General features: G+C 34.2%; 1 protein-coding gene across 1 annotated transcript in view; it reads right to left on the bottom strand.

Annotated features, from left to right (window-relative positions):
* Nucleotides 1-11,313: 11,313 nt before the first annotated feature.
* Cad (caudal) overlaps nt 11,314-27,431 on the bottom strand; it is a 39,277-nt gene continuing 23,159 nt past the window's right edge. The window contains exon 2 of the mRNA XM_023157893.2: nt 11,314-13,661. Coding sequence (XP_023013661.2) covers nt 13,285-13,661 — 377 coding nt within the window. The 3' untranslated portion in view covers nt 11,314-13,284. The remainder of the gene's footprint in view (nt 13,662-27,431) is intronic.

Here is a 27,431-nt window from a genome sequence, read left to right as displayed (position 1 = left end):
TTAGCTGTCCTCTCTGTATTTCAGTTCTCTAATGAGGGTCAAACTTGCAGTGAGCTATCAACAAATTATGAACGGACTATAGAGTTGTCGTTTACACAAAACGAATTGAATATTGCTTTCAAAACCAACAACAACTTAGGTATGCACATTAAGAATAACAAAGATAAGTTCAGTTTCAGAAAAATCGGTGCTGTATAAATTATCATGTGGGTCATGTCCAATGCTTTATATAGGTCAAACTAGAAGAACGATCAAAGCCCGCATAAAGGATCACAAAAATAGTTTCCAGAATGGAATAATAAATAACACATATGTCACTTATTCAATCACAGAGGGACATAAGTTCAACCATGAATACAAGCTCCTCCATTTCCAGAAGAAAGGTTTGAAACTTAACCTGTTGGAGAGTATGGAAATAAACAAATTAAGAATTTCTCAATATCTTATGAACGATCAAACTGAATTGAAGGATTCGCCATTATTGAATCTGTTAATTTCCAGGTAAAAATTTTTCAAAAATATTGAATTTCTCTATTTCTTTGAAACAATTTAATACACAAATTACGTAAAAATTCATATCCTATGTTAATAACTGCCATTGTTTAATGTGAAAACAGACAGAGCTGAATATCAATTGAAAAAAAAATTATCGACAATTTTTAGATATTTCATTTTGCAATAGTTATAATAAAACATAATTAACAAATTAATAAATTCGTATGAACTTTTATCGCAGGATCGTATGAAGTATATATATATATATATATATATATATATATATATATATATATATATATATATATATATATATATATATATATATATATATATGCCTGGGAATGCTGGGTCTTCTAATTGAAACCACAAATGTGCGGTTAGCTCCTGTTGGTGACACCGTGCATATGTGATGTTTTTTCATTTTTGGTAACCAGTTGTTGTACATCTTTGCAATTGGCTGCACCGCGCTGATGAGGCCAATAGCCAGAAACACGTGTCCGCGGTTTGCCTCCATATTTCTTGAGTGTCTTGTCCACGAATTTCCCCCTTTTGATGTATATCATACACACTCGATAATAATCTATATATATATATATATATATATATATATATATATATATATATATATATATATATATATATCAAAAGGGCTCCACGAAGTTTAAAATTCATAGGCCAATTATTTATACCTTTTATCCAATTATTTATGCCAACGGAGATTGGGAAAAAATTTGTTACTTAACAATTGAATAACTTTTTGAAAAATGGTGATAAAACTTTTTTTCTACGGGACTCGATTCATTCAAGTGTTAAGAAGATAGTAGAATTTTTTCAAATTTTTAAAATGACATTTTATGTTATAAGAAATGATTTCTTTTGATGAACTGTCTTTAGCGGCAGCGCGCGCATGCCGTAACAGCCGCGCGGAACCCTATTTTCAAAGTCAAATTAAAATTATAAATAGTGGAGATAGAGTTTCGGGAGTGGGATTTTTTTATCGGAAATTTCCTCCTCTTCAACGAGCTTTTTTCAAAATTGTTTAAATATTAATATTTTTTGAGTTATTAACGAAAAACTAAATACCATTTTTTTTAATCTCAGTTTGCTAATAGCAATTGCAATTTTTTACCTGCACCTAAATAACTCAAATTTTTTTTTCTAGAGGTGATTCCGAATCGAATGAGCTATCGCTCATATTTTTAGGACCTTTATCTCTATTTTTCATGTTTTTGAACTTGTTGATTAGATTAGCAGTCGACACCGGTCAACAGAAGAGGTCCGATCCTGCTCCACGACAATGCCCGTCAGCACGTTTCACAAATCACTGATTGAAATGGCGCTCATTTCGATTAAATTGAGTAACTATTCAATGAGATATTAGAGTTAAAATTAGACTCATTAAAATGGACAGAACTTTTGAAACAACCTAGTACTTTGTCACAGTTTTTATTCTTTTCTCGTATATGCAAGTTTTTGCACCCTAGTTTGCTATAATAATAATGAATATGCTTTATTTTCCAACGAAAAACTCTTATTGACAAAGCTTTGGTGAACATTTTGAGAAAGAAAAAACACAGTCAACTGCATGAAATTAGAGTATAAGCTAGTAGATTGATAAAATATATCTAGAGTCCTACCGTATAAATGAAAATAAACATTTTGAATGTCACACTTTCTGAAAAACATAATTTTCAAAAATAATGTATAAAAACAAATGTGTATAAAATATGATTAAAAGGTATCGTCATAAAATTCTTGCAAACTATAATAGGGCCTCTTGATAAGAAAATCCTTTGTAGATTTTCGAAATTCAGTACAGGTAGTTAGGAAGATGAAGATGAGACCATCATACAATATAGAATTTTTAATTAAAGTAGTGTTAGGTATGGGAAGACTCAAATTTAGTGTCTGGCGTGTGGTGTAATGAGAGACAATAGAGGGAAGTTCTATTCTATGTTTATGGACTAAACAAACTGTTTTTTAAATGAATAGAGCATACAGTCATGAAATTGTGTTTGCTACAAACAAAGGTCTACAAGAATCTCGCTGCCTGGCTCTACAGAGAAATCTTAATGACCTTTTCTGCAGAATAAAAATCGACTCGAGTCGAGTTTGATTACTTACCCCCCAGAAAGGGATCCCATATCTTAGATGTGATTCTACTAATGAATAATAGACAGTTTTAGCTGCAGTTAGTCCTAGTTCGTTAGAAGTTAGTTTTACAGCATAACATCCAGATGAAAGTTTTTTGTTGAGAGATAGTATGTGGTCCTCAAATTTCAACTTATTATCAATTAATAACCCAAGAAATTTGTTGCATGACGTGTTCTCAATCACATTCGAATTCGAAGCTAGAGGAATATTATCAAGAATGTAATTAAAGGATAAAACTTTGGTTTTTGAGACATTGAAAGCTAAAAAATTTGCCTTACACCAATCTGAAAGTTTGGAAATATCAGAGCAAATGGCATTATATAGATCATTTGTGTTGGTGTTGCGCCATAATATTGTAGTGTCGTCGGTGAATAAAGTAAATTTACCCTCTATAGTCTATATCAATGGTAGTCAAGTCATTGATATAGAGTAGAAATATTGTAGGTCCGAGTACTAAGCCTTGTGGTACTCCGTTAGATATATCAGAAACATACTGTTGTATTAAATATACTGTTGTATATTTAATCCTTTGACTTCTACCCGATAGATAAGATGCAAACCATTTATGAGTAATACCCTTAATACCATAGAGACAGGGCCGTCGCCATGGGGGGGGATGGGGGGAGCCCCCCCTGCTTATTCGACTTGGGAAAAAGTTGGGAAATTTTGGGCCATGAAGATAGAAAAAAATAATAGTAAAAAAATGAATAAAAATCAAAAAAATAAAAATGAGAGAAAAGAAAAGGAGAGGTAATAAGAAAAGAACCAGGAGAAGGTTGGGATTTCCCAACATGCATAACTTGAAGAGAATTCTGAGTTGTTTGAAATCTTCAAAAAAGTTTAATTTCTTCCAAGTAAGAAAACAGTCCTGAACAGTCCACAAATTTGGAAGTGACAATTTTTCAAAATTTCCAACTTTTCGCTGTTTTTTCGGCTTGGAAAAGTTGGGAAATTTCGGGCCGTGAAGATAGAAAAACAATAGAAAACAATATGCACAATATTATTTAAGTGTTGTGTCCTTTCATTTGTATAGAATATTCCTATGCATGATGGATATGGTGGAAGACCAAGGACCTTGGGTCCAAAGTAGAATAATTCCCATTATTATTTTTATAATCACCAAAATTTATTTTTGTTCGTGCATACCCTAACAGGCATAAGCATTCAGCCAATCTTTGGATGGCTAAGTAAAAAAAATAATATATTATTGTAGTAACTAATCCCTCGGCTTTCATTTCTTCGAAAGTTGGGAAATTTTGCTGGTGGGGTTGGGAAAATTTGGATTCCCTTCCCCCCTGTTTTTTTTTCGCTACGGCCCTGCATAGAGATGCTTTAGAGAAATCGCAAAAGACTGCTGCTGTAATCTACCGTCTATTAATGTTACTATACGCTTCATATAAAAATGAAAATATGGCATCATGAGTATTTTTGTTTGACTGAAATCCAAATTGTTTTGGAGCTTATTATATTACCGAAGTTCAAATGTTCTGTTAAACGTATTTTTACCAGTTTTTGAATAATTTTTGCTAACGACGGAATAAGAGAAATTGGGCGATAGTTCGAAGGATTCTCTAGATCACCACCTTTGTAAAGAGGGATTACGATCGAAGTTTTTAAGAACGAGGGAAATGAACCCGTTAGGAATGAATGATTGATTGCCTTCGCCAATGCATTTAAAGCAGTAGCAGGAAGATTTAAAAGTCGCTTATTCAATTTTCGTAAACCAAACTGAAGACATAGGGTTCCATCAGTTTTAGGTGTGTATAATTCATACATCTTGTTTATGTTCCTCTGATTTTTTATAAGTGCGTCTGGCCAAAATGAAGGATGTATGACTATCCATATACCAGTAATTTTCTCCGTTTTTTATACGGCAATGAAAGGTAAAAACTATATACGACCACCTAACAACACATATTGAAGGCATAATATTTTACCAGATTAGTACAAAAATAGAAAAGAATGCATGCAAATATTTAGAGAGGTAGCTTTTAGAATAATTGGCGGACTTAATAGTCGTTTCATTTTTCGTCATTGACTTTGCATGTGATCGCTTTTGGTAACAACTCGAGCGTCATGTTTGGAGTTTTATAACCAATTAATTACCCACACTGACGGAGGTAATTAGACTAATCCGTAATTTCGTATTCATGTAGTTTTTACTTATCTTCTCCGAAATATATCTCATTTGATTTTGGATTAGAGGTAATAAATGTTTTTAAAAATATATATCGTACCAGTCTTGGGAAACAGGTGAATTAGTTATTATCCTCTGCGGATGAAATAGTAGTAAATATTTAACTCAAAGAGATTTAAAATGAGATTAGGTTACATCATGAGAATCCATGGAAATTATTTCGATGAAAGAGTTTCAAGAGTTTGGATTTATGTACCTAAATCTTTCCAAAAGGTGTAGATACTGAGGTTGTGACAACAAAAACCACAAACAAGGCACCAAAAAAGGCAGTGAAAATATGTGTAGAACGGAGGGTTTGGCTCGCCCATGCGACGCCCGATTCGGGAGCATGAGCAAAAAATATTATTTTAACCAAATAAATATGGAATGAAAAAAACAATATACAACAATAAACAATAATGAGCTGGCAAACAAATTTTGTCGCAGTTTTTCACTCAATTATGCTCTTTTTTTTCAATAATATTTTCCCAGTTTGAGATTCACTAAAGTGAAGCCTGGATTATGTTTCTTTTTTAAAGTTATTATTATGTACTTGGATACTCTATAAAATTAAAAACTTCCTCATTATCATTTTTCAATTCCTTTGACTCATTGGGAATCTGATATTCAAAATAAGGTTGAAAAAAATCTTGTAATTGTAATAGTATTAAGCAATAGTATTAAGCATTAAAACTCAATTATTATCTAATCAACCATTCATGGTTAATTGACTAATTTAATTAACCATATGGTAACAAATGATTTTTTTTTCCTTTTATATTTCATATCGTATCATATCATTCATTTCATTTCATTCCATTCCATATGATATCAGTTTAATTTATTTTGGTCTATTTTATTTTATTATTTCACTAGCGACCTGCCCCGGCCTCGCACGGGTGTAATTCTGATACTAAATATACATACAAACGCGTGCAATCGCTACTAATCATAAACTGCCATAGGACGAAGTGTGGCCTTCGACGCGCTACTTATAGGCGGTTGCGGCGGCAACGGCCGGTACCGCAGAGAATAAAAAAATGGTTATTGTGGGTTATCCTTAAAAGATAGACATATACCATCGCGGGCTGTTTTTTATACCTTTTCAAGGAGTACAATACTGTAAGTAGTACATTTTTTTTATCAATCTCATAGGGTTCAGCCGGCGTTTGCAATGTAAGCACAAAAAAGTGTTTATTTACATCACATTAGAAACCTTCAAAATTTTCAGTGTTTCTCTACTATATTATGCATATATTAGGAGTATGCATGTTATTTATATACATATAAACCTTCCTTTTGAACCACATCTATTAAAAAACCCGCTTCAAAATCCGGTGTATAATTTTAAAGATCTTAGCATAGGTACATATAGGCACAGACAGCGGGAAGCGACTGTTTATGTATTGATTTTGAAAAAGATACCTACATAATTGTTTTTATTTAGTATTTCGTTAGTAAAAAAAATAGTGTGAATATTGATTCATTCAAATCACAAATTCATTATCAAATAAAAAGTGTGGATAATTATTATTTTTCCGGAATACAAACGAGCAATGGAAATAATAATCACTCACAAGTTAGTTTTGTAATATTTACTGCCAAGAATTAGTTGATTAATGCGTGTCTATGCTCTATTGCTTTAAAAAGTATTATTTTATTGAATTATTAGATTCCACGAAGGAAATATATTTTCATTCCATGAACAATGCATGCAATACGAATAAAAAATAAAAAAGTCATATTAGTCTAGCTTAGCGTAGTGTATCAAAAGGAATATTTGAACATAACATTTTTTTCTATTGTTTATTTACATATGTTTTCAATTTTTAACATCGCTGATTGTTCATGAATGAATGATAAATTGAAATTCTTCAATATTCTCCGCGTGAATATTTTCTTATGTCTTCAACGAATTGTTAATGATTGGGGAGGAAATTGCGAATAAAATTCTTGCCAGCTAATTATTATCTATTCAACTATCACCAAGTGAATGATTTTGTTCACTCTTTGATACGGGGGCTGTTAAAAAAGGTGAATTTTCATTTTTCAAAAAAAATATTTATTATTTCATCAAATTCTATTTTGTCCCCTTCAAAGTAGTCTATTGAGAAGATTAGACTTTGGTTTCGATGTCATAACCATATACCCAGGATTATTCACCATTCTATGAACCTTTTATTCAAATCCTAACTGTTATGCCTCTCACCAAGAAACTAAACATCCAAAACACCTTTAGATGTGAACATGTAATGTTCGAAACGGGTGTACCATCATAAAAAAATAAAAAATGGCTGACATATTGGCTGAATTTGATCAAACAAATCGCGATTAATAACGGTTATAAGGTAGATATTGTAAGCTCCATTTAGTGAAAATCTCACAATAAAGTGTTTTTGGAATACGTTATATTGGTATCAATTTTAACCCCCAACAATCTTATCGAAGCAGAAAGCAGAATTGTCTGAGCTTACATTATTATATCTTCATTTGGAACTATGAATATTGGAACTACAGTTTTGAGAGGTGAGCATTTTAGTAGTAATTTTTGTCTCTTTCAGCATTTTTTTAATTTTGACTTTCTGTAATAGTTCTTGAGATATCTACATGAAGTGCAGATTCAACATAATGTATGCAAAGATCGTTCCATTTTCTTGGTAATCGAAACCTCAGGGTGTAACAATAAAAATTCTGGAATGAAATTCTGGGGTCAAAAATGACTCGATTGGATATAACCTTCATGCAAATGTGTACACAAAAAAGTTACAGTCCTTGAAAAGTACAACATGAAAAACTATTTTGTCCAATATTTCATGAACTCTTTTAGTGAAAATGGGTCCATAGCTTTCTTCTTATCGTAAGAGCATCTTGTCCATAGGAAACCACGAAATGTGTTCAGCCCATAAAAATTTTAGGGAGTTTTTGTACTCCTAAAACTCTCTAAACTTTGCGATGCGTTCCATTGGTTTAATATATCATTTTTGTATTTTTTTACCTCGTAGCATTTTTTCGAAAAACCAGTTTTTATCGAGATGCGGGCTCTTTTTTATTATCCTTCAAAATTCATTCAGTTGGCTGTTCAACAAAATTTTTGATAACAAAAAGTAAGTTATAATAACCGAACCGAAAAGATATTCTTAAACTTCGTTATCGGAATGCGCTGGAGCTCCATCTTGCAAGGAATATGAAGTATTATTATTATTAATAATTGTAAGTAATTTGCGCCATTCAAATTATTTGTAAGAAATACTGGCCCTATCAATTATTATTCACAATGTCCAGTCGACATATTGACTTTAAAAGTATTCGTAATGTCATTTCTATTGAAGGTAACTTCATCGGTAAATAAAATGTGAATAATGAAATTGATAATTCGATTGTTTTCAGTCGCATTTTTTAAACATAATCTTCATCTAATATTTCTCGAACGGTTGCTAAGTGATAGAGATGAAGCTGCTGTTCCTTACAACTTCCTACAAACCATCATGTGACCAACATCCAATTGAGCAGCTGTTACCCTTGAACTGCTTTCAGGGTTTTCCTCGACACATTCTAAAATCTTCTTATCGACCACTATTACCATCAAAGTACCCGTTTTCCGTAAACAACAATCAATGAAAAAAAATACTCGTCTGTTTGGTGTATTCCCATTGGTATATTTTTTCGCATAATGCCTTGCAGATGCTCCAGACATACAGATAATTACCTGAAACATTGTTTTAGCCTGACCAAACTGACCCAGAATTAATTGCATATCTGCCAGTTCTGCGAACGTATAAACCATTGTAACATGAAGTTTTATTGTTTTGGTTGGTTCTAAGTGTTGAACAGCCAACTAATGAATGTTTTGATAATGAAAAAGAGCCTGCATCTCGTTAAGAACAGACTTTTCAAAAAAGTAAACGAGGTAAAAAAAAATTAGAAATTATTTAACAAATCAATGGTGTCACAATCGCATAGGAAAGCTTGGGGAGTTCTAGGGGTTCAAAATCCCCCTGAAAATGTATGGACTGAACAGATTTTGGTTTGGTTTGGTTTGGTTTTATATGAAAAAGATGCTCTTACGATATTTGTTATTTATCATCTAGATGAACACCAGCTTCGCTGGTGACACCAATTCATTAATAAGCATTGAAACATACCCTGAAGTAGTGAAAACAGGTATTAGTATATTTAATGATACAAAAGAATGCTTCACTAGGAAAAAGTTAATTTTGAATTAATCTCATACTTTTCAGAACCAATCAATTACAGATAGAACGACCTCCAACTTTGAATATTGAAAACATAACGATAAAATATTCAGAAGATACCAAGTTTTTAAGACCCCATATTGATGAACCCTTGAAATGGAATAAACATATTGATTATACAGCTAGAAAATTGAGCAAAATTGCATATGGACTAAGGATGGTACAGAAATATCTCAACAAAGTATCGGTAAAAATTTCATGCTTTGCCAAATTTGAGTATCATATTTTGGGGAAGCAATAGTGAAACTGAAAAAATATTTGTAATTCAGAAAAGGGCTATCAGAATGATGAATAATTTGAAGTACAATAAATCGTGTAGATATTTTTTCAAGAATAATGGGATAATGACGATATACGGTCTTTATATTTATGAACGATTAATGTTTCTATAAAAAAATATACATCTGTTCTTCAACAATAATAATCAACATTTCTATGGTTAACTATAACTGAAAAAACTCCTCAGTACATGTCAATGAAGCTGTATAATAAATTGCCCAATCGACAAGGATTTGAGAAGCCTGAATAAATCTAAGAAAGAAATAAAAAAAATAAATTTGGAAACATATAGAATCATATATAGTGTTATAGTGTAGATTCACATACAATTTGTTTATTCGACATCATTTCAGTCTACGTTGTCTGTGTACAAGTTGTATGTCACCCATATTTGGAATAACGCAATCAAGAAACATGGAGAATTTAGAGCCGTTGCGCTTGATATTTCTAAGGCCTTTGGCCGTGTGTGCCAAACTTCGATGCTATGGTTTGCCGGATCATTATTGTGTATGGCTCTTCAGCTTCCTGAAAAAACGTTCCCTGCAGGTGGCAGTCGAATACTTTCATCATCAACGCTGGTGTTCCTCAGGGATCCATATTGTCTTCAACATCTTATTGGAAAAAAACAAGAATCCAATATAATGCTTTGCTGGCGACAGCACACTTGTCTCCTTATTCCATTTGTATTCCAGGACATCGGCTACAGAGGCACATCTTCACCGGCAGCAGGAGGTTGAATATCTCAATGAGGATCTAGATGTGATTTCGAATTGTGGTAAAAGTAACCAGGTTCAATTCAATGCCACAAAAACTCAGGCATCGATTTTTTCCAAGAAGAAGTCTTCGAACCAGATATAATAATGTCAGGTCAGACAATTCCGCTTTCTGCTTCGATAAGTTTGTTGGGGGATAAAATGGACACCAATATGTCTTGGCACATTCATGTCGCTGGAATTGCAAAGGCTTCTTCTCAAAATCTTGGAACACTGTTCCGAACTAGAAAACTGTACACACCTCATCAACTTTTGATGTTTTATAAAGCTCAGATCAGACCTTCTTTAGAGTGTTATTCTCATGTATAGAGCTCTGTCCCAAAACATATCCTGAAGTTGCTGGATTCCATCCAGAAAAGAGCCACCCGCCTGATTGGAGACGCGAACATCACGTGTAACCTTGATAGCCTGGAACATCGAAGAAAGGTTGGGGATTTGTCTCTCTTCTATAGATACTTTCACGGGAAGTGTTCAAGTGACTTGGCACATTTGATTCCACCAAGAGCGGTTCAAATCAGAAATACGCGACGGAGCGGCTGCTCATCGTTTTGAGGTTCAACTCAGTACACCTCGAACTTCACTGTTTAAGAACTCTCCCATCTGAAGAACTGCGTTTATATAGAATAAACTTCTTGAGAGCGATTTTCTAAATGGATTTAATCTTCAGCGTTTCAAATCCAATGTGAATCGCTACTTTCGTACAGGCACCGCTCTGAGAGCGCCTTAAGGATTTTACTATAGTGCTTGTGTTTTGTCCTTAAAAAAAATAATTGACATATTTTTAAGCTATGGATCCATTTTTATTACAAAATATTAAATACTTCATGAAATATTGGAAAAGATCGATTTTCATTTTTTTCTTTCTAAGGGCTGTAACTTTTTTGTGTGCAAATTTGCATTGAGTTAAGTTATATCCAATCGATTTATTTTTGACCCCCTAATATGTGGGTTCAATTTATGACCTACCTTTTATTACACCCTGTATAACTTCATCTCCCCTGAATTGAAATGCTACTTTTATACCTCTTTAAAAAAATGATAGAATTAACCAACAGCCCATCCCTGTAATTATTTCAAAAACTGATTTAGTTCTCACTATCAAAACGTGTATCAAACAGTGTAAAATTGATATTATTATCCATTTTTGGTTGACCCTCTTGGAAATAACGAGACATAAACGTTAAAAAACAAAATTTTTATTATTATAAGTTTTTTATACACAAAATTCGTAAAATCAATCATACCTATATTACAATAATAGAATTTTGAACATATACAGAGCTAACTAATTTATTCTCTTTTAGAGTTTATCATTGCACGAAATAAAAATTGCACTTTTGATAGTGAATTTAGCAGACTCAATTAGAAAGTAGCCAGGTTTGAAACAAAGGAATAAAGTAGGCATAAAAATTGAGAACTATCAATTAACAAGTGAAAAGTAGTTTCAGTTGACACGTCAAGAAGAGTACTTCGACCACGCCACTGATGATGACTGCCGCAGTTGTAGTTGAAACGTTTGGGGATTATAACCAAAGAAGGATAACGGCAAAACCCGGAAGCTAATCAAAATATTGACACCAGCACTGGAAGCCTACATTCCTATAACAAATAGAAGTTCGGAAAACATAACTTTTTGAAAGTATCCATTCCAGTAGGCAGATGATCCCGGGTTTGTCCGTTCGAAAACAATAATGAATAACTGAATTTTTTTTTCACAATATTGATGTTCATTAGGGTTGGTTTTTGTCATTCGTGGCAGTCTAATGTTTGATTCATCTGAGAGGTTATTATAATATCAGAGTTGAAAATAAAACTGATGTAGTTCTTTTGTAAAATGTTATCAGTCAATTTCTGATTCACCCCACTCCATTTAAAATAGATTAGGTTCTCACATTTCTCAGAAATTCCGAGGCTTATGAGCTTGAGTCTATAACTGTTATCAGTTTTATTACATTATTCTTGTTAATTGATAATTTTCACTTACTAATTGACTGCATAAATTCATCTTAATTTGGACGGGAGGATGTATACAACTTATCACGATAAAAACATGCTCCAGCTTTGTGGAAAATAAATAAGACTTGACTAAACAGGGTTGCTTACGTGCTTGCGAGCTGTTTCTAGAAAAATCGGACTTCTGATTATTTTCCAAAAATACAACTGAAAAAAATGTATGTTCGTTCAGTTGTCCATCCCTAACGATATTTTTTCTTACAGGTCTCCAACCTGCAGAACGATGATAAATTTGAAATAAATTATAAGCGATAGTTCAGCAGTGAATAATGGTCTGAATGATTATGTCAGAATCAGCTGCGATTCATACCAAAACGAGGTGAACAGAAAGTACGCAATAAGTGTACTCCTATATATTTTCTGATATATAAATGTTTAAGAGATATTCACTAAGATTTTCAAAGGAACAAACAACTCTGGTTTGGTTAGGTCAGTGAAATTGTCGAGACTGTAACGGAAAGGGACAGATCTACAAGTTTCTCATCTGTAAGATCACAAATTTCTATTAATAAAACGAGTCTAAAGCATTGAAAACTCAATCCCCAAGCTATATCTTGATATTTACAAACGGAGGATAGATGACGTAGATAATATGAAGATTTGCACTAACTGAGATGATTATCAGAGATGAAAAGATAAAGTTATATCAGTAGAAACTTGGACAAAGAGCTATGGACACTATGAAATATTCAGAAACGTATTATGTTTCTGAATATTTGACTGACAGAAACTTTAACCAGTTTTGAAAATCCCTACTTTTAATAGAGAAAAGGAGAGTCAGGCAATCAGATTGTTTTCATCAACTTGCATACTTGAAATTGAATTCAAATGAAAGTAATGATGTCTTCATTGTATTGCATATGATTTTCACTGCAAAACTATCTCTTGATTCTTTCAAATTGCTATAGAAAATACAACACGGACGTATTTCTACAAATATAAATTATTTTATGTACATTCGAAGGTTTCTCAACTCGAACAACTGAATATCGTCCTCAGATTGTCCATCATTCAATGAAGTAGGCTTCTAAAAACGTTTGACTATACAAAACAAAAACCTGAATGATTTCATAAAATTTAGGTTTCACCCTCGAGCTAAAAATCAATAAAGCTGCTCCATTTCCTAACTCGTCACCAACTATGAAGCACTATTCTCATGTTTCATCACTTGGTTGTCCATGTACCTATGCATCTCAATAGAAGGAGTGGGCATCACAACTGCTGGATTTGGGACGTGTTGGGCGAGCATGTCCATGTGTTGAAGGTTTTGTTGGTAAGGGTTGATTTCGAGTTGGGATTTTTCTTCGGCACGCTTTTTGCTTTGCTTCCTTTCCTTGGCTCTCCTGTTTTGGAACCAAATTTTTATCTGTCTTTCACTGAGACCAAGGTTTGCAGCCAGTTCTGATTTTCTTCTTATCGTTATGTATTTATTAACGAATGTGAATTCCTTCTCCAACTCTATTCGCTGGTGATCCGTGTAAACCACTCGATACTTGTCTTTCGTCCTCGTCTTGCCTGAAACAAAAGAGAATTCAATGAGCAACATTTTTTGTGAAGGAAACTTGGGTTTTCTAGACATCATTTCACACTTTTTATTCTAAATGTAGTTTAAGTGTAAGTAAAATTTTACATTAGGACCCTTTAATGTTCATATATCAGTGGTTGCGGATGGATTTTTTCTACCAGTTCATCCCTGGTCATCCAAGGTCTGTGCTTGATCTACACGTTTTTAACTTAGGTACTTTTCTCAAGGTTTTGAAAACAAAAGTTGGTATCCGTCATGAGAATTCTAAAAACCAATTTCTTTGGCGCCAAACTGAAGCATTTACGAAAATAAAGATGAATTTCAGTAGAGAACTACGGTTGCTGTCTCTAAACCTCATGAAACAAAAAAGTTACGAAACTAACGAAAATCAAGTAGATTTCATAAAAGAGCTCTAAAACAACGCATTTTAAACTTATCATGTCAACCTTTTTCTTTAAATTTTTTTTTAAATACTTGAAAAAGAAGAATGAAATAATGCATTCAACATTTAAAGGGATTCGTTTCTATTTCACCATTTGGCAACATCGGCTATAGCTAATAAAGGACAATGAATCTGTTACCTGTATGAGACAAACAAAGATGACATATTTCAGAGGCGTGCTGTTCTGCTTACTTATGTTCCGAGTTCCGAGACATTCTGCGACATACGACATTTTGTGCACCTAACCTATCTTCCTCTATATAAATAAATAACAAAACAACTGTTGTTTATGTGGCTTGTGGAGGTGGTATTGAACTATAATTTATATTTTGCCTTAATTGTTGATTTATAAAGATAATTTTCCTTCTTTAAAGTAGAATATCTAGGTACGCATAAATTATTTCAACTTGATATAGGTGCTGTTGCCAATATGTGAATTAGAAACAAATCCCTTTAAAAATTAAAACCCAACATTTGAAACATCAATTTGAATACTTTTCGAAGTGAATTTGAAAAACTCATGAATTAAACTCAACTTTATTTTGTTCAAACTTGAATTTGCTGTAATAACCCAAATTGAGGAATATTCCCCATTGTGTTGGTCGATGGTTATGTTCAGTTTTTCAGTAATCGGGGAAAAAGGGGTGGAAGGGTGGAAAATGCATTATCAACTGGGTACCTGAATCTATAGACGATATGATATGGAAAACTCTTGGAATCGAATTAAACAGCTAACAGCAATTGTGTAAACTGATGGACCTGTTCAGGAAAAAGCTTCATGAATCGGAAAAACAGGTATTAAAAAGAACTGTAAGATGAAGAGAAGAGGCAAATCTACTGGACTCATTGGTCTCACACTTGCTTATCACAGTATAGGAGAGAGTCTCCTTTGTTAAAAAAATCAACGAATGGCTAACTCTAGTACCTCTGACGATCGAAACAAAAAAAACGTAGGGAAAATTCCTAGTCGTAGAATGATTTCCTACTGATGTCCTCTATCTTCGCACCTACACGAAACACGTTTTTCGTGTAGCCATTCTTTCAAAATGATAATGGAGAGTGAAAGTGAAAGTAAGTATTCAAAATCTCAAAGCAGGGGAGTGACAGAGTAGAAAACCTTATTGAAAGAGGCTAATAATGAAAACACAAGACATTGATGGGTAGATGCGCTGCTGAAGTTTCTCAAAAATGGAATGCTAGTTGACATAGCAATTATAATTGGGTTCTGGGGAAGAGGATTCAGGAATTCATGGAACTTTAATGTAATTTTCAAAGGAAATATAATGATGTTATATAAGTTTAACTTTTTTCACACAAATAAATGAATAAATAAACAAAAATAGCGACGTCAAAAATACCGGCTAGCAACGTCGAAAATACCCAAAAGCCTTTATTCAACAACAATGAATAACAAGAACAAGAATGTATTTAGAAGCCATAGAAATACACAAACACCAAGAGAACTTCAACAGAAAAGACGAGAGAACATATCTGCCAAAGATCTGGCACACCAGCATTGAAAAGCGCCAAAACGAAAAGCCAAGTCAACCGCGCGGGAAGTAAGCGCGGACCCGCCATTACAGAAAGCGCGCAAGAAATCAGCACTACAAATGACACGAAAGTAATGAGAGCTTCAGTTTCAGTTGACATGTCAAGAAGAGTACTTCGACTATGCCACTGAAGATGACTGCTGCAGCTGCAGTCGAAACGTTTGTATATTATAACCAAAGAAGACCAAGGCAAAGCCCGGACACCAACCAAAACAAATATAAGTTTTACTTTTTTTACACAACTATACAAGGTCTGAGCAAATGCTAGGTTAGTTTAGGTTAGGTCTAAAGTAAGTGGGTCTATTCGACCCTCCACCGCAACTCGCAAGGGTTTATTGTGGCTCACACCTATTCACACTTTGCCAAATAAACCCAGCTTCTTAACGAAGCCAATTAGTTTGTATGGTGAGTGGTCTTTCACGTCAGATGGTAAGAGTACAAAGTATATGCTCTGCTGTTTCATCATTTTCCAAACAGAGGTGACACATACTGTCTTCCGACAGTTCAAGTCTCTGCATATGATGATTCAAATGGCAGTGACCTGTAACAAGGCCTGTTAGACATCGTAGTTCATCCCTACTGTAGTCCAACAACTGTTTGGTATCAAGCTTCGAAGGGTGAGCCAGGAGTGAGCCAATCCTGGAAGATTCTGCCAGAAGTCCATAAATCTTCTTGCCATCCAGGTGTTCAATGTTTGTTTGCCAAAGCCCAAAGCGATGACAATGACAGGTTCTGGACCGATGAAGCTCCTTGCAGCACCCTCCTTTACAAGGGAGTCAGTAGCCTCATTGCCTTCCAGGCCAGTATGGCCAGGAATCCAGACCAGAGACAATCTGTTAAGTCTTCCTATCGAGGAGAGTCGTTTTGGGCAATTTGCTACCAATTTAGACGTTGCTCGGTAGGAGCCAGGAACCAGGAGCTTCCAAGGCCGCTTGACTGTCCGAGAATATTTCTATTGACTTGTGTGTGAGGTTGGACTTTTCCAATCTCTCCGAACACGATATCGAGCAAACAATAAGGTGAATTTAAATTTTTCTCAAAAAATATTTATTTATTCATCAATTTATATTTTGTCCCCTTCAGAATAGTGCCCCTAAAGGTATAATATACTTATGCCAGCGTTTTTTCCAATTCTCGAAGTAGTTCTGAACTGCACTTTTGGCATATCCTTGGGTTCTTTCAGTTATTCCGATTTTATCTCGCAAAACGCCGTCGTTTCATGGGGCTCTCAAAACTTGGGAACTGGCAAAAATCGCAAGGGGGCAAATCTGGTGAATACGGTGGCTTAGGTATGATTACGGTGTTGTTCTTGGCCAAAAAATGACAAACAAGCAATGACGACTGAGCAGATACATCATCGTGATGCAAAGGCCATTAATGGTTTTTCCACCATACTGGACGTTTCCTTCGTATAGCTTCTCGCAAGGTGCGCTCATAACTTCAAGATAATACTCCTTATTGGCAGTACGACCATGTGCCGAAAACTCTCCTGGGATATTCCATTGGGAGGATTGGACTATGGTTTCGATGTCATAACCATATACCCATGATTCGTAACAATTCCTAAGCGATGCTCATACGACGATTTTTTTTGTCAAAATTCAGCAAATTTGGAACAAATTTCGCTGCCAGACGCTTCATGTTCAAAGTACAATCACCGTTATACGAAAATAGTTATACGAATGTACGTAGCAGGCGAAATTTGAAAATTTACTTTATTTTTTGAATAGTCCTCGTATTCCGAGCCTTCTACACTTGTATAGATTTTAAAATTAATTAATGTTTAATAGTGCGGGCATTTTAATGACAAATCTTCCTGTTTTTTAAAAATTTTATTTAGTAAAGAAATATTTTTGATATTCTCTATTTAATAATGATATTGAAACCAAGACTAATGATTCCTGGAAGGACAGAGAAAAAACATGAGCACCGTATAAATTGGGATTAAAAACGGAATCTAACGTATTTCCTCCCTTGAATCAGGCGATAAACCGTGTTTTACGTCTAAAGGTCCTATCTTTACTTTCTGTCGGATGTGAAGATATATAATCCCATGTTAAACAAAATGTTGGGAAGGAGAATAGAACAGTACCGAGTCCTGTTCAGGTATTAGGACAATACATGTGTTGTCAGGTGCGTGAAAATGTTCCTTATCATGAATAAATACGCCGCCCTCTGTCATCTTGCCGACTCGCTAATCCCACTCTAATCAACCGTATCGGCTCTTATCAAACTTTATGTTAGATATATCGGCCGATGTAACGAAATTTCCCAATGATAGACTTTTGAAAAATGTCGGAAACATTATTTGAAACATGTAAATGCTACTTCGAAAATGAAATTTTTTATACCGCGTGAGTCAATTATTTGCTCTCCTTCGGTAAAGTCGAATCAACGCGGTCTTTTTCTCGAAAGTCTTTGAAAACAGCTGCCATCTTGATGTTTTTTTTTAAATTTTTTGTCTTTCCATATCATTTGAAATCAGAAATCTTTTGAAGCGGGGACGAAATGATTTATTTTGTTTAAACAATATGTATAATAATAAAAATGTCAGTTTTGAGTGACGCATTTACAACGGCCTCTTACAACGGTAAACAGAATTTTTGGAGTGTCTTTAAGTGGTTTGTGAGGCTACTACGAATGGTGTTCCCTGATCAGAAGTGCAAGATTACAATAGGCTTCAGATCTACAGACGCAATATAAGTTATTCTTGGAGATTTATTAAATTAGCCTGAGAAGAAACTGGTCAGGGGTTCTATGTGTTGAATTTCAATGAATTCATTGGCCCTTCGAGTCGCATCATGAATGTATCAACCATGCTAGAAATCGCATGTCATAAGGTAAGACCTGGTTAATCCTTAGCTCGCACAAGTTTCGACTTTCGAGGGTTGTCGTTCGTAAGAGGCCGACAGCTGGATGTTTCATTATTTGAATTACAATTGTAGGTGTACCCGTTTTTAAACTTGAATATTTCAGTTGTCAAATACTATACCGTCTTTATTGGTATTGGTACTGTAAAAGAGATCTAATACTGCAAAAAAAGGTTTTTGTATAAAGATGGAGAAGTAGAAAGTCAAAAATATGTTCTCTCAAACAACTCTTTTAAAAAATATACCCTTTTCAATTGAAACAGTTCTATAATACTGTTTCAAAATGTTTATAATCCAAATTCTAAGTGGATTTTTGAGTATATTTTATGGACGTTTGACAATACTTATCAGTGAATGTTCTCTTCATCGTAGGTTTAAAACTTTTCTTTGCTTTCTTGAGATATGTTTCAATTTTATTGCAGTAATGTTGCAAACTCTGGGTCAGAACTCAAAGTCGTCTCCACAATTCATTATCACCCTCAGATATTAGAACGGTAAAACCATCAATCAGTACATGTTTCGAACCGATATAGATTAATCATCAGCTAATTATATAAAAATTCTTCAATAAAAGAAGAACAACATAACAATAGTAAACACATGGAGAAGAAAAATTTATAATGGATGACGATTAAACAATTATTCTCAATTCTTATTAGTGCTTTCTTGCATATTGTTAATGCTATTCTATCCTCTCTCGACGACATGATTGATATACTTGTGGAGCTTTTATATCCCAGACCAAAACTGTTCTCGATTACTTTTGTTTCGATTTATCTTCATCGAGTTGACACAAATTCACATTTAGATTTCCAATATCGTTCAACTACCAATTTCTTATGATGATTGCTGGTTGATCATAAACAAAATTAATAATTTAGTTATGTGCTATCATAAAAAATCCCCCTATTTTAAAATTTTAACTGATATTACATTTTATTTAACATTTTAATATTATTAAACAAAAGCATTAGTAATGCAAGAATATGCATACACCTTTATTAGTCTTTGTTGAATAAAATTCATTGATAAGCAATATTTCACCTTTCCAAGAAAAAAATCCCTTTGTAATGCTTAAAGTATCGATAAAGAAACTATTGCCCTTGTCCAATATTTTTAGAGAGTCATTTCTATTTATCTGAAATAATCTACCTACATGACTGTTCGGTAGCAGGTTTTGGTGACAAATTACCATTATTTGGACATGCTTGTCAACACAGATGAACATGGGACTGTTGGAAGTGAACAAAAAGCTTTTCGCCACGAGTCTTCAGAATTGTACCGACCGGCTCGTATTTGTTACGCTAAGGGTATTATGAATGTTAAGCTTATTAAAACGAGCGTAGTATTTGACTTGGAGAGATAAATGGGATCTTGCTTTTGAAAACGAAACTGTACGTGTCAATTTGTCAATTCTACAAGTTGTGGGTGTGAAGAATCAATTATGTATAGCATTTAAAAAGTTGTGGAAAGTAGGATTTCTTTATTAAATCACACTCTGTATACATATGTTATAGACAATATGAAGTTGAATGAGTTCGATGGGGAACGTTCTTCCTGACGAAGTCATTTTCATTTTTCATTTTTCTTTAAAAAAATATTTAAATATTTAAAATAGAGGAATGAAATAATGCATTCAACATTTAAAGGGATTCGTTTCTATTTCACCATTTGGCAACATCAGTTATAGCTAATAAAGGACAATGAATCTGTTACCTGTATGAGACAAACAAAGATGACATATTTCAGAGACGTGCTGTTCTGCTTACTTATGTTCCGAGTTCCGAGACATTCGGCGACATACGACATTTTGTGCACCTAACCTATCTTTCTCTATATAAATAAATAACAAAACAACTGCTGTTTATGTGGCTTGTGGAGGTGGTATTGAACTATAATTTATGTTTTGCCTTAATTGTTGATTCATAAAGATAATTTTCCTTTTTTAAAGTAGAATATCTAGGTACGTATAAATTATTTCAACTTGATATAAGCGCTGTTGCCAATATGTGAATTAGAAACAAATCCCTTTAAAAATTAAAACCCAACATTTGAAACATCAATTTGAATACTTTTCGAAGTGAATGTGAAAAGCTCAGGAATTAAACTCAACTTTATTTTGTTCAAACTTGCATTTGCTGTAATAACTCAAATTGAGGAACATTCCCCATTTCTAATAACATAGTTTGATACACTTTCACTATTTAGTTACATTAATATTCGTAAAAACCAGGCCACGACTTGTAATTTTATGACCGGTCATCAGAATAAGATTCACAACTCACCTATTTGTTTTGTTTTTTCTGGTGCGATACTCTCTCTGGTGTCTAAATTGTGAACTAATAGAGACAAATACAGTGTTTCTCTTAGTTGTCATTAATATAATAGTTTATTTTGTCGCTGTTATATTGTTTCTTACAGTTAATTATTGAAGACTTTATCAATTATCAATTTTTCTCGATTCAAATATGAGCGACTAAGAATCAATACTATACGTCCCGCAATGTGACTTGTGCGAGCAAAAAAATCTTGATGATGTGACATTATTTTCATTATTTTTCGCGAAGAAGTCACCTTGAAGTTGTATAGTGGAAACTATTTGAAGATTGAAAGAGTATGTAGGTAGATGAACGAAAGTCCTGAATAAATATGATGAAAATTAGGAAATTTGTCTCCACCATTTCAGCCATTTCATATGAACCGTCAACACACACGTTTCTCTTCATACAAATAATAATCAGGTCGAGTGGGCTGAGGTCGGAAACTGGGGGGTTCATCATGACTTGTCAGGATAGTGTCTTCAACACCTTAGTCTACCGCAGTCGCGTGATGGGTAAAGAGGTTCCTGATACAAGGTGCAGGGCCTGCCGCGAGGCGCCCGAAACCCTAATGTCTCGGCCTATATTCATCGACATAACGCGGACCTAAGAGTACTATATTATCATCTACGGCACGCTTACGGTATTGACAAGACACCGGTGTTGCTCTACCCTCCGGGGGACATTGAATCCGTTATGGGGAACAAGAAGTGTCGAATTTATTGAAACTATTCGTTCCCCACCCTCAGGCTCATACAAGCTCATAAGCCTAATGTAGTCCTTCCTGACCACCAGAGCAAAACGATATTTGTCGTGGAGTTTTCAGCTCCTGGCGAGACGAATATCGTCAGAATATCGTCTATCCAGATCACTCTGTCAAGATGGTTGTTCTGATTATTGGACTCCTTGGTGGAATGATGTCCTCTCTACTCTCGAATCTTAAAATCATACCGGCTTGCCGCACTAAGGCAGAAATCTTAGCCGCACAGATGCAGAAGACTGTCATTCTTGGCTCACTGCGCTTGCTCAGGGCACATGGTTCTCGGACCCAATGATCACTTACCCCACGGTGTGGGTAGTGGTCATTGGTTGATAATGCTGGCGCGCCCTCCCGAATGTATTGGGGCTTCGGGGGATAGGGCCTGGCCAGCGCACACTACGGTGAAACATAATAATAATAATAATAAATGATGGGATTTATTCATTGACATACATTGTTTATAAAGAAGAAGTAGATACAAAAATCAATGAAAGGCACAGGCTGTTTTACAACTTAACCTAGGGGATAGCATTGACATGTATTAAAGAGAAATATAAAAAAATAATTTACCTAGTATACATTGGTAAGTGAGTAGTTCATGAATCTTTGTGTTGAGAAAAAAACTAAGGTTATAAATTTCAAAGTAAATATTAAAAATCTATTTAGCTAAAATATATAGCAAAACATACACAAAAGTGAGACAAAGAGAAAACCATACAAGCAAGGCATAACATGAATATATTATCTCTCCAGAAGATAGATCAAGGTAAAACATCGAAAACCAAGTTTAAAAATTCAAACCAGTTTCAAAAAGTCAGAGAGCTTGCTTCATTTAGGCGGGAAAGTAAAAGCGCCTTTGAAAATTCACATAATTCAAAAAAGTATTCACCCAACCCAACACAGATGGATATATTAGTGAACAACAACAACTACATAAATCACTTCTCTGAAATGTCAAAATATTAATTAAAAATTCAATAAAGATGGTTAAACTATTTCAAGAGAGGCTCAAAACACACTGGTTTGCGGATATAATTGAACTACGTTTCTGAAACACTTCATTGCTTATTCGTGAATATTAGGCCAAAAACAATGCTATAACGATGCCTCGGCCTCAATATTCGCCAGACATAACTCTTTGTGACTTTTTCCTATTTTCAAGAATAAAGAGAACCTCAAAGGGTGAGAGAAGAATTAGACAAATGGGTGTTCAAACAGAAGAAAAATGTAAATGGACACGTAGAGATGTACAAAGCTAGACTGGTAGCAAGAGGTTCTCAGCAGAAAGAAAACATTGAATACAAAGAAACGTATGCTCCTGTTGCAAGATTAACAACAGTTAGGTTACTTATGTCAGTAGGAGTCCAATACAGATACCTATTGTTCCAGATGGATGTTAAAACTGCCTTTTTGAATGGATTTCTGGAAGAAAATATTTATATGGAGGTTCCAGATGGTATGGATTGCGAGAATGGAAAAGTATGTAAGCTGAATAGGTCATTATATGGAAAATAATACCTAGACTTTATTTTTACAAGCTTTGTTGACATTATTAACGTATCGTTGAAAGAGCTAAAGGCGGCCCCAAAGACCAAGTTTGAGAAGTGTGCGTACGAATGGAGGGAGCGCCACAAGTGCAGATATTATTTTTTTATTTTCTGAGCATACCTCGTATTCCGTAGGCCCAACGGTCTTTTTGAATGGTCCTAACGAAAGTGAAGGACGAAGATGTATTGCCAGACTAGTTCCGGAATTCAACAGCGCTAAATCGAAAATCCAACGAACAACAAAAGGAAAACTCTCCCATTGCGATTATAATTCATAGAGAAAAATGGCACGTCGTTAATGTAAAACTTCGCATAAAGTTTGATGTGACCAAATGCCACTATTTTCACAATCATGTTCGATATTAGGGCGCCCGCTGTAGTCAACCGGGCTTGTATTGCTTGATAATTGCCAGGGCTGAATCTCGAACCCCACAGTTTGCGGTTATGTTTCCCAAGGGCTCCATTGGCGCTATTACAGTGTCACGGTTATTTCCCTCAACTCTATTATATACTCTGTTTCGTGATGGTTACTCAGTGTTAATTTTATACATACGTTTTGTATGGTGCTTCCCTCCCTCGGAATTACTTCAAATTTCTTTTCAGAATTTTTACCAACACCGCTGGGTTTTGGGTCACTAGAATTGTTATTTCTTGGAGTTTCCCTACATTTGAAATTATATGCCATCAGTGCCATCACTCAGGGCCGTAGCGAAAAGAAAAACCAGGGGGGGAGGGAATCCAAATTTTCCCAACCTCACCAGCAAAATTTCCCAACTTTCGAAAAAATGAAAGCCGAGGGATTATTTACTACTATAATATGTTAATTTTCTTACTTAGTTATCCAAAGATTGGCTGAATGCTTATGCCCGTTAGGGTATGCACAAAGAAAAATAAATTTTGGTAATTATAAAAATAATAATGGTAATTATTCTACTTTGGACCAAGGTCCTTGGTCTTCCACCATGTATAGGAATATTCAATACAAATGAAAGGAAACAACACTTAAATAATATTGTGCTCATTGTTTTCTACTATTATTTCTTTACGGCCCGAAATTTTCTAACTTTTCCAAGTCGAATAAACAGCGAAAAGTTAAGAATTTTGTAAAATTGTCACTTCAAAATTTGTGGACTGTTCAGGACTGTTCTTTTACTTGGGAGAAATTAAACTTTTTTGAAGTTTTCAAACAACTCAGAATTTCAAAGTACGGGATCTCCAAGTTATACATGTTGGGAAATTCCAACCTTGTCCTGGTTCTTTCCCTTTCCGTATTACCTCTCCCTTTCTTTTCTCTCATTTTCATTTTTTTAATTTTTATTCATTTTTTACTATTATTTTTTTCTATCTTCACTTCCCAACTTTTTCCCAAGTCGAAAAAGGAGGGGGGGAGGCTCCCCCCATGGCAACAGCCCTGCCATCACTTAACAAATACAGCTATGAAGTGGATTCTAATTTTATATAGATTCAGATTCAGATTCTTTATTAACCATTTGTAGCCAAGCTGTGCTTGGATATGGCAAGCCATATTACACTTAGTAGCACATTGTTAATGTTATGCAAATCATTTTATTTTAAATTAGCAATTCAATAAATTATTTTGAAAGTACAATATTCCTGTATACATAAACACTTTTCCCCCTTCAATGAAGTCAGGTAGGTCATTTATGTACAACAGAAATAAGAGTGGTCCTAAGATACTCCCTTGAGGGGTTCCAATACCTACATTATATTGGCTTGAGAGATCATTCCCAATTTTCACATATAATTGCCTTTCCGTTACATAGGAAATTATCCAGTCTTTAATAGGGCCCCGCAAATCCTAAACGTTCCAGTTTTCTTTCGAGTATGGGTTCAGCGTATCGAAAGCCCGCGTTAAATCAAAGAATATACCGAGAACATATTCACCATTATCAAGACTGCTATATATATACTGGGTGACCTCAGTTGTTGCAGTTTGGGTTGATAACCCTTTTCTAAACCCGTGTTGACTACCCGAGAGAATGTTATATTTCTCCAAAAAATGTGTTAAGCGTATATAAATTCCTCTTTCAATTACTTTGGCTATTGGACTCAATGTCGTGATTGCTCTATAATTTTCAATTTATTGAGGGTCACCCTTTTTATATACTGGAGTGGTTTTTGATATTTTCAAAATATTTGGAAAATGACCAACTCTCATTGTCATATTTATAATTTGAGTGATATATAAACTGAATTCATTCCGACAGGCTTTGATAAACACTGTTGGTAGCTCGTCATATCCTAAGGAGGTTTTATTTTTCAGGTTTGAAATGATGTCCATTACTTCGTTCTGTTCATATGGTTCGTAGAAGAAAGAGTTACTATTAGTTTCCGGTAATGTGAAATTTTCGACACTAGGCATTTGATCAGCATATTTATCATTTAATGAGTTTGCAAAGTAATCTGCGAATAGGTTTGCGATGTGGCATTTATTTACAATAATTTCGTTATTTAAGCAGGTGGTGATTTCGTTATGCAAAACTTTCTTTTTGTCTAGTTTCAAATTCACTAACTCCCATAATTTTTTGTAGGGTTCTCAGCATTCAATAAAAGATTGCTGTAAAAAATTTTCTTTTCTGATTCAAACTTTTCATTTAAGGTTTTTTTAGCTTTTTTATAGTAATCATGGATATTCTCATTATCCAGCTGCTTTCTTAGCTAATTTAGGTATTTTAGTTCATTAAATTCACTTTTCAATTCTGGAGACATAATGAAATTTTTTTTTGTATCATTTGTATTCAGTTGACGGATGTGTGATCTCGAAGCAGTATCTTACGTGATCCCAAAACGACTTGTAGACTATATTTATATCGTCTGATGTCGATAAATTCAGTGGTTCTTTATTGAAATGGTGTTTGAAGTTGGAAATAGTATTTTCGTTTGTTATTCGTTTTTGGGTGTAATTTTCGTTAATTTTGTTGTTATCATTTGAAGTCTGCCAAGTGAGTTCTTGGGCATAATGGTCAGAGAATCCCGGGTCAAATACCTTACATTCAGCTTTATTTGATATATTTGTCATTATATAATCAATTGATGAACAGCTGGTGCCTCTGGTAGTTGTCACAACCCTGGTGTATTCATTTACCATAGACTTCAACTGATAACATTCCATAATGTCTATGAGTTTTTTGTAGTTTATTTTGTTTACCTTGTTATCCATTTTGATGTTTAGGTCACCGCACACTATGGTTTTTTCGAACTTCTCATTTGAAAAATGTAGAATTTGGTCCAGTATAGTGAAAAACAGTTTTATGTCGCCATCCGGTGGCCTATAAATTGTTATTATGCTAGTTGTTTTTGTATTGATATTGCTGAACATTCTAGAACGCGTTCAGTAAAAGAGTGGTTTTATGTAATATATTTTTTTACAGAGGAATGCAATATCATTTCTCACATAGGTGTCACTTCCGCCATGTGTATTTATATTTTGTCTGCAAAAATGAGAATGCTTCCTAAAGCCCTGAATCATTGTTACATTTAGTTGGTCTTCTGTTAACCAATGCTCAGTTATGCACAAAACGTTCGGTTTTTTTTCATCACATAAAATGTCAAGTAAGTTGATTTTATTTGATAGAGACTGGGCATTTAAATGAATTAGCTCCCACAGGTCTTGTTGAATCGAAAAATCATTCAATCTTCTTTCTGTTGTAGTTGACTTTCGTGAAAATTTGTCCTAGGGAAAGTGAATATCTGCACTGCAGCTCCAGCTGGCCAAAAGTCTGGATTATATGGCCATAATTGGACTATTCAAAAAAGAAGGTTATTGTTCAAATTTCGCGGGCTATGTACATTAAATTTTTGACCAAAACAACACCGTATTCATGCCTCAGCCACTGTATTCATCAGATTTGGCCCCTGCGACTTTTTTCAGTTTCCAAGATTGATAAGACCAATAAAGAGCAGCATACCAAAGGGAATATCAAAAGGTGCATATGAGAACTGTTTTGAAGATTGGGAAAAACGTTAAAACAAGAGTATTATATCCGAGAGGGACTACTCTGAAGGGGAAAAAATTGAAATTGATGATTGAAGAAATATTTTTTGAGAAAAATTAAAATTTACCTTATTTTTTGAATTGAGTAGTATGTTGGAATGTCCTCATAATTCAATTCTGAAATGTCAAATTCCAAAAAAGGGGATTCTGACATCATTTTCATAATCTAGCAAAAAATGCGATTGTCGAGATTTTATTTAATTCGTCATTTATAATCTATATATCATTCAATATTCCATATAAAAAATAATCCAATTT

This window comes from Leptinotarsa decemlineata, unplaced genomic scaffold, assembly GCF_025532065.1.
Source record: "Leptinotarsa decemlineata unplaced genomic scaffold, Ldec_3_MD MMD2_tig00026328_RagTag_RagTag, whole genome shotgun sequence".
Lineage (NCBI taxonomy): Eukaryota > Metazoa > Arthropoda > Insecta > Coleoptera > Chrysomelidae > Leptinotarsa > Leptinotarsa decemlineata.
This window is presented reverse-complemented; position numbering and strand designations above follow the sequence as displayed.